This window comes from Misgurnus anguillicaudatus, chromosome 23 (assembly GCF_027580225.2).
Source record: "Misgurnus anguillicaudatus chromosome 23, ASM2758022v2, whole genome shotgun sequence".
Lineage (NCBI taxonomy): Eukaryota > Metazoa > Chordata > Actinopteri > Cypriniformes > Cobitidae > Misgurnus > Misgurnus anguillicaudatus.
In genome coordinates, this window is record NC_073359.2 from 8856233 (window position 1) to 8864636 (window position 8404).

General features: G+C 38.7%; 1 protein-coding gene across 1 annotated transcript; it reads left to right on the forward strand.

Moving 5' to 3' along the window:
* The first annotated feature begins 637 nt into the window (after positions 1-637).
* On the forward strand, positions 638-7488 carry LOC129454050 (vitellogenin-like). Its single transcript, XM_073862220.1, has 28 exons — positions 638-760; positions 893-913; positions 1001-1152; positions 1284-1535; positions 1612-1773; positions 1853-2001; positions 2081-2231; positions 2341-2498; positions 2580-2745; positions 2842-2959; positions 3044-3270; positions 3367-3584; positions 3672-3769; positions 3895-4019; positions 4104-4205; positions 4295-4414; positions 4502-4688; positions 4774-4876; positions 4969-5154; positions 5278-5389; positions 5474-5681; positions 5764-6059; positions 6165-6209; positions 6302-6379; positions 6469-6675; positions 6759-6901; positions 6990-7128; positions 7217-7488. Exons 1-28 carry the CDS (start codon positions 721-723, stop codon positions 7337-7339), a joined length of 4086 nt encoding a protein of 1361 aa, XP_073718321.1. The 5' UTR covers positions 638-720; the 3' UTR covers positions 7340-7488.
* Positions 7489-8404: the final 916 nt, after the last annotated feature.

Here is an 8404-nt window from a genome sequence, read left to right on the forward strand (position 1 = left end):
TCCACAAAGAACATTCGCCTTCATCTCCCCTACCAGATACATTTGCCCTTTTCAAATCATTAAGGAGCTGCAACGCCCTTTACTGTACATTACCGTATTCATCCTTCATTTCTCAGTGTAAACCATACCATTCACCTGTTTCTTACTTGGCTTCCACCAAGCCTGACTTATTTGACTACTTTTGTGAAAATTGCGATATAATATACCTCCATTTTTATTTTGGTAAATGGATTCAGAATCTGTTAATCAGACTTCTAAATTCTTTGTATTTTTCCAAGCTACGAACAAATAATTATTTTGACGGTAACATAGTTGACCGGAATATATCTAACATCTGCTATTTGAGTAAAAAAACAGGTATTATTGAGCTTGGCTAATAGAAAACGTACTTGAATTTAAGGGTTTGATGTAAGGTCATGTTTGGGTTCTTGGGAAAAAGGAAAACTTTTTCTTCTCAAAATTATCAAATTTACCCAAATTATAAAATTACCCATATATTTCTAATATTCTAACTCATATCAATATATAAGGACCAACTATGTGGACATTGACCTGAAGGATGAAATGATGACAGACCAGGGCAACCTAACTTCTAATTGATATCTATGTACAAATCAGTTGACAAAATGTTAATAATTGATTTAACAAATAATACATGGTCAGCAAAAAACTACTATAAAAGGTCTGTACCTCTGTGGAGTTTTACACAAACCACCAGCCATGAGAGCTGTTGTGCTTGCCCTGACAGTGGCCCTTGTGGGTAAGTAAAATTTAAAATGTACTATATTGTATATAATATTATTTCTTTTTAACTAAATTTCTTATTTTACTGACAAAAACATATGTAAAAATTAAATGTGGTTTTAAGCAAATTATCTTTTTTTTATTTCAGCATGTCAACAGATTAACCTTGGTAAGAATTATGATATGGCAATTTTTTTTGTTCTGCTTTATATGGTACTTTAAAAATGGCATTAAAAATTGTCTGAACTCTTTTCAGTTCCTGAGTTTGCCCCTGATAAGACCTATGTGTACAACTATGAGGCTCAACTCTTGGGTGGTCTTCCTCAAGAAGGTCTGGCCAGAGCAGGAATAAAAGTCAGCAGCAAGGTTCATCTCACCGCTGTGGCAGAAAATATCTTCCTGATGAAGGTAAATATTACCAATGTAGAAATAAAACTAAAATTGTGCTACAGTATATGATCTTAAACAATGTATCTTAAGAGAGTTGTTTCATTATATAAAATATTATTAGAATTTAAGGTAAAAATGTTTCTTTACAGCTCAGGGATCCTCTGCTCCACGAGTATGGCGGCATCTGGCCCAAGGATTCTTTCATTCCTGCCACTAAGCTCACTGCAGCACTGGCTGCTCAGCTTCAGATTCCCATCAAGTTTGAGTATGCCAATGGTGTGGTTGGAAAGGTATTTGCCCCAGCAGGAGTTTCCCCCACTGTCTTGAACTTGCACAGAGGAATCCTCAACATCCTTCAGCTCAACCTCAAGAAGACCCAGAACATTTATGAACTTCAAGAGGTAAGAACCTGACCAACATACCTTTATAATCCATTTGAAGATCTGCTATCTAATTTGTTTTTACTTTTCTTGAAAGGCTGGAGCTCAGGGAGTGTGCAGGACCCACTATGTCATCAATGAGGATCAAAAGGCAAACCACATTATTGTCACCAAGTCTAAGGACCTCAGCCACTGTCATGATAGAATCATAAAGGACATTGGCTTGGCCTACACTGAGACCTGTTCTGAATGCACACGGGTAATACAAAATACAAAAGAACTAAAAGACATTATAAATATTATATTATATAAAAATGGCACTTTCTCTATTTCAACAGAGGGATAAGAGTCTGATTGAAACTGCAACTTACAACTACATCATGAAACCATCTGCAAACGGTGTACTGATAACTGAAGCAACAGTTGAGGAAGTGCATCAGTTTTCACCCTTCAAGGAGATCCATGGTGCTGCTCTAATGGAAGCAAAGTATGTTGGGTTCTCAAATTAAGTTACGATATTCTTAACACATTTTCTTAAGCAATTAAGACTGAGAAATCTTTTCCAGACAAACCTTGACTTTTGTTGAGATTGAGAAGAACCCAGTCGTTCCCAACAAAGCTGATTACTTGGCCCGTGGATCCCTGCAGTATGAGTTTGCAACTGAGATTCTTCAGTCACCTATTCAATTAATGAAGATCAGTGATGCACCAGCCCAGGTACACTTGATCATCACTTGATGATTATCCTAAATGATCCTTTTACTTAAAAAGTTTAAACAGTTTAAGGTTTAAAGCTCTGAGGTTTAATATTACACTCTCTTTTTAGATTGTAGAAGTCCTGAAGCACTTGGTTGCTAACAATATGGCTGTGGTCCATGATGATGCTCCTCTAAAGTTTGTTCAGCTTGTTCAGCTCCTCCGTGTTGCCACCTGGGAGAATATTGAGGCTATCTGGGCTCAATTCAAGGACAAACCAGTTTACAGGTACATTGATGAAATATGTTTATTGAAATATACTGGAATTAGAATGGTTTTCTTTTTTTAATTAAACAATGTTCTTGTTAGGCGCTGGCTTCTGGATTCTCTTCCTGCTGTTGGGACACCAGTCGTTGTAAAATTCATTAAGGAGAAGTTTCTGGCTGGGGAACTTAACAATCCTGAATTCATTCAGGCTCTTGTGATGGCTCTGCAAATGGTCACTGCTGATTTGGAAACCATCAAGTTTACTGCTGTGGGTATATTTTACTCTTATCAAAGTGTAGATTTGTAAATATTGTCTAAGCCAAACCTGATTGCAATTTATTTAATTAAAATATTTTTTGAACAGAGTTTGGCTCTGCATGAGAAAGTCGCCGCAATCCCAGCAGCACGTGAAATAGTCATGCTTGGATATGGTTCTATGATCGCCAAATACTGTGTTGCAGTACCCACCTGCAATCCTGAGCTCCTCAGGGTAAAAACTTCAATCCATCTTTGTTTTGAGAAGTACTACTGATTTGCTATATTTTCTAATAATATGCACATAAAAATCCTCAGGCCTATCCACGATATGGCTGCAGAAGCCATTGCCAAAAACGACTTTCATGAAATCTCATTGGCTTTGAAAGTCATGGGCAATGCTGGTCACCCTGCTAGTCTTAAAACAATCACAAAGGTCCTGCCAGGGCTGAGATCTGCAGCTACTACTCTGCCCATTAAAGTCCAGCTTCATGCCATCTTGGCCCTGAGGAACATTGCCAAAAAGGAACCAAAATTGGTAAGAAATTGAAACAGAAATTGTAGGAATTCAATCATGAAAAACCCACTGTGTACATTTTTCTAAAAAGTGAATGAACTTTGTTTCCCACCTCAGGTTCAGCCACTGGCCTTGCAGCTCTTAGTAGACAGGGCTCTCAACCCTGAAGTGCGCATGGTTGCTTGTATTGTGTTGTTTGAGTCAAAGCCCTCAGTGGCTCTTGTCTCCAGCCTTGCTGGTGCTTTGAGACTTGAGACCAACATGCACGTGGCAAGCTTTGCCTATTCTCACATTAAGTCTTTGACCAGAATCACTGCTCCTGATATGGCATCTGTGTAAGTATAACAAATCTTTTTTAAATGTAGTATTTTATAAAATCCCTTTATTTCAGCACAAGAGATAATTATTGTTTTAATTTTCAGTGCTGGTGCAGCAAATGTTGCAATCAAACTGCTGAGCCGCAAGCTGGACAGGCTTAGTTACCATTTCAGCAGAGCCCTTCAGCTGGATATCTATCATAGTAAGTCAAAGTAAATCATGGTGGTCAGTGAACGGAAGGCACCAAGAGAATTTCTTAACATCTTAATCTTGTGAAATTACAAGAGTCTGTATATTAATTTCATTGGTTTCCCTGTGAATGTGAAGCTCCTCTCATGATTGGAGCTGCTGGTAGTGCCTATATGATCAATGATGGTGCCACCATCCTGCCCAGAGCTGTCGTAGCTAAAGCACGTGCCTACCTGGCTGGAGCTGCTGCTGATGTTCTGGAGGTGAAAGATTAAGATTATTTTCCTAAACAGACTTCCTGTTTAAAATGCTTTTTTTCATTATTCTTGATTGCTTTTTTTAAACAGATTGGTGTGAGAACTGAAGGAATCCAGGAAGCTCTTCAACAATCACCTGCTGCAGATCAAAGTGCTGACCATATCACAAAAATAAAGCACACACTAAGAGCAGTAAGTGTCTATTTTGTAGTTTAATTGTGAACCATTAAAAACAAAGATGCATTTTGCCTACATCATGATTTGTCTTTTAACTCCTTAAGCTCACCAACTGGAAGAATCTGCCAAACAATCAGCCATTGGCTTCAGTCTACATGAAATTATTTGGACAAGAAGTGGCTTATGTCAGCATTGACAAGACTGTTATTGAACAAGCATTACCGGTATTAATGTAGATCATGTTCTCTTGCTCATAAATTTCAGATATGCTACCATCAGAATGCTAAATTTCTCATAAATACTATCCCTAGCTTGCTACTGGACAAAAACAACGTGAACTGTTAAGGGAAGCCCTTAAAGCATTGCAGGAAGGATTTGCCATGCAGTATGCCAAACCCCTGTTAGCAGCTGAAGTGCGTCGTATCTTGCCAACAGCAGTTGGTGTGCCCATGGAGCTCAGTTTGTACACTGCTGCTGTTGCTGCTGCAACCGTCAATGGTACATTTCTGTGGTTAATTTCTCATGTTCTGTCCTATTTTATAAAAGGCTTCTAGTTTTAATTTTAATCTGTTCATCCTTCAAGTTAAGGCCACTATTACACCTCCTCTTCCTGAGCAACATGACAGCTTAACTCTTGACCAGCTGAAGAGGACTGATATTCAGTTGCAAGCTGAAGCTCAACCAAGGTACATACAGTGTAATAATAGCTTTATTCATAAAGACAGAAATAAAGTATATAACTGATTTAAAAATATAATCTGTCTAATTCTTTTTTCAGTATTGCTCTGCAGACCTTTGCTGTGATGGGAGTAAACACTGCCTTGATCCAAGCTGCTGTAATGGCCAAAGGAAAGATCCGTACAATCGTTCCTGGAAAAGTAGCTGCAAGAGCAGACCTTGTCAAGGGCAACTATAAGGTGGAGCTCCTGCCTGTTGAGGTTCCTGAACATATGGCTACCATGAGGTAATACAGTTAGTAGAGCTGGTATAAAATGTTTGCGAAAATGTAGGAACTGAACCAAATAAAACAACAAAAAGTAAAAAAATAAAGACAGCTAAAAGCATCTCATGTTTTTTTTTTGGACAGCTTTGAGACTCTTGCTGTGGTCAGAAATATTGAAGATCCCACTTCAGAGAGGACTGTTCCTTTGGTGCCAGAGATGTCTGTTCGAAACTCTCAGACTAATTCTGGTGAAAAGGTAAGTTTTTAATCAACTCCTGACCCTAGATATCCAGCAACATCCTATGATTTAATTTGCTTAAGTTTTCATTTTTATTGACAGTCTTCAGAGAGACCTAATTATAGTGTATCGTCTGATGTCCGGTCTGTGAGATCTGCTGCCCCACTGCACAAGACTATGTGTCTTGTTTGCCCATACATTGAACTCAAGGTATGCGTTGAGGTGAACTCCCACAATGCTGCTTTTATCAAAGATGCTCCACTATTCTACATACTTGGACAGCATTCAGCACGTGTTGCTATAGCAAGAGGTATTCTTATAAACAAAATTACATTCATGCAAATCAAAATCATTTTAGAGAAAAATATAAAAGTTTGTGGTTTTGTCTGCAGGTGATGGTCCTGCAGTTGAAAGATTGGAGCTTGAGGTCCAAGTTGGCCCTAAAGCAGCTGAGATGCTCAATAAGCAAATCATCCTTATTGATGAGGAGACACAAGAGGGAAAGACCATCCTGTTGAAACTGAGGGAAATCCTGGAGGCTGAAGCCAAAAACGCTCCAGTATCTTCCAAGAGTAGCAGCAGCAGCAGTAGTAGAAACAGCAGAAGCAGCAGCAGAAGCAGCAGCAGCCGCAGTTCTAGCAGTTCCAGCAGTTCAAGCTCCTCCATCTCCAGCTCTCGCATGAGTAAGGTGAGGGTATGAGATGTTTCCTCTTGGTTAGGTATTAAACATGTGTGTCATAAACCTCCTTTTAGAAACATATGGAGTGTATATTCATTATATATTGCTTTTCAGACTGCCACCATTATTGAGCCATTTAGGAAATTCCACAAAGATCGGGTAACTACTATAAAATGCTAATTTAAACAATATTGTTATTTTTTCCAAGATTCTGATATTTTAATTGTTCTAAAACTTGATTTCGTGTACAGTTCATGGCACCCCATGGAGCCTCAAAGGCAAGAAGCAGTGGAAGCAGTGGATCTAGTTTTGAGAACATTCAGAAACAAGCTAAGTCATTTTGTGTTATTTGTGTTGCTCATAACACAAAACCCACAGCTGTAATTTTGCAAGTAAAATTCTGAAATTACATTTTCAGGCTAAGTTCCTTGGAAACTCTATCCCACCTGTTTTTGCCGTCTTTGCCCGTGCTGTGAGAGCTGACCAAAAGCTCCTGGGCTATCAACTTGCTTATTATTTTGACAAGCCAACTGCGAGAGTGCAGCTTGTTGTTTCCTCAATTGCTGAAAATGACAACATGAAGATTTGTGCTGATGGCGTCATGCTCAGCAAGCACAAAGTCACTGTAAGGCTGGATCTTGTGATTCTAAATATCAAAAAATCTGAAGTGAAATCAATGACTTCAACAACCTCAAATGTCCTTTTTAGGCCAAGGTTGCTTGGGGTCCAGAGTGTCAACAATATCAAATCACTGCCAAAGCTGAGGCTGGTGTTCTTGGAGAATTCCCTGCCGCCCGTCTGGAGCTGGAATGGGAAAGACTTCCAACAATTGTCACCGCCTATGCCAAAAAGTAATGTTAATCAACACACAACATATTCTTAGGCTATTTGAAACATGTTTAAATATAACCTCTGCTCTTTGTATCACTTCTCAAATAGGCTGTCTAAGCACATCTCTATGGCAGCTCTCCAGGCAGGATTCAAACTTGAAAAAGCCACGAACAGCGATAAAGAGATTGACCTGACTGCAGCCTTGCCAAATCAAAGGACTCTGAATGTCATTGCCAGGATTCCAGAGGTGAGAAGACAAGAATCATTCATTTAAATGTGTATGATTCACATGGAGATACAAATATATAACATGAAACTTTTACCTTTTGCTCTAGATGACAATGTCAAGAATGGCGATTCATCTCCCTTATGCTGTTCCCATCAATCCAGATGGAACCTTTTCCATTCATATTGATGAGGACATTCTGACCTGGCTTAAGAAGCAATTGGAGGAATAATAACAAATTTAGAAATAGATTTTACATTTTCCGAAGAAAATGTAAGCTATGTTTATGTAGTCTTGATTGTTTTCGACAGTTTAATTAAATGTGTTTATTTGAACGTAATGTATCAAATGTACCACAAATAAATGTTCTGCAAGTATCAATGATGTGTCAATTGCTATTATTTTACAATTTTTAGTACAACTGTTCATAGTAGGTACTTTTTGAAAGATATATATTTTTGCAATGCCTTCAAACAGGGTGTTCAATATTTATTTTAAATTACAAAAGGGTTCACACATCATAATTTACTCACCAACATGCTATCAAAAATGTAAATAATTTCAACCCAAACAAATATAAGTATGAAAATTATATACAATATCTAGGTCCATACAATGTAAGGAGTGTCCAAAATGATAATATTCTAAAAAACATATACAGGGACCTTAGGGACCCTTGATGTGAGTCCATGAGGGCCACCAGAGTCATACTTTGGGACAGACTTGAGCCTCACGCCCAAAATAGAAAGAGAAGTTGCCCATCAGTGTGAAAGACCAAAGACCGCATCAACGGTGCAAAGGGGGCGCGGATGAGCCGACGTACCCCGAGTAAGCAAGTTTTTGGTAAATCAACTAAGGGGTGGTTTCCCGGACAGGGATTAGCTTAAACCAGGACTAGGCTTTTAAAGCGTAACTAAACCCCTGGTCAGAGCCTGACTCCACCCACTGGCAATATTTGAAAAATGCAAGAAAAGTGGGCAGACCCCAATGGAGTTAGATGGGACAAAATGAGCTCGTACCAAGGGTGTGGTGAAATCGTAACAAGGGCGTGATGAGCTTGAAGCCGCTTACATCACGCGGTACCGCAACAGGAAAATTTAACTGCAGTAGCCACAATTCAACCTAAAGAGGGCACCACTCAGATGTTTTACACCATATATTGTAGCATTGAAACACTTTACACCCAAATGTCAAAAAAGTTACTCAAATCAATAAACAGCCTTAATAAAGCCCCATTCTTACAGATCATTAACTATAATAGGTTGGTTTAGGGTTTAGTTACTCTTTAACAAACATG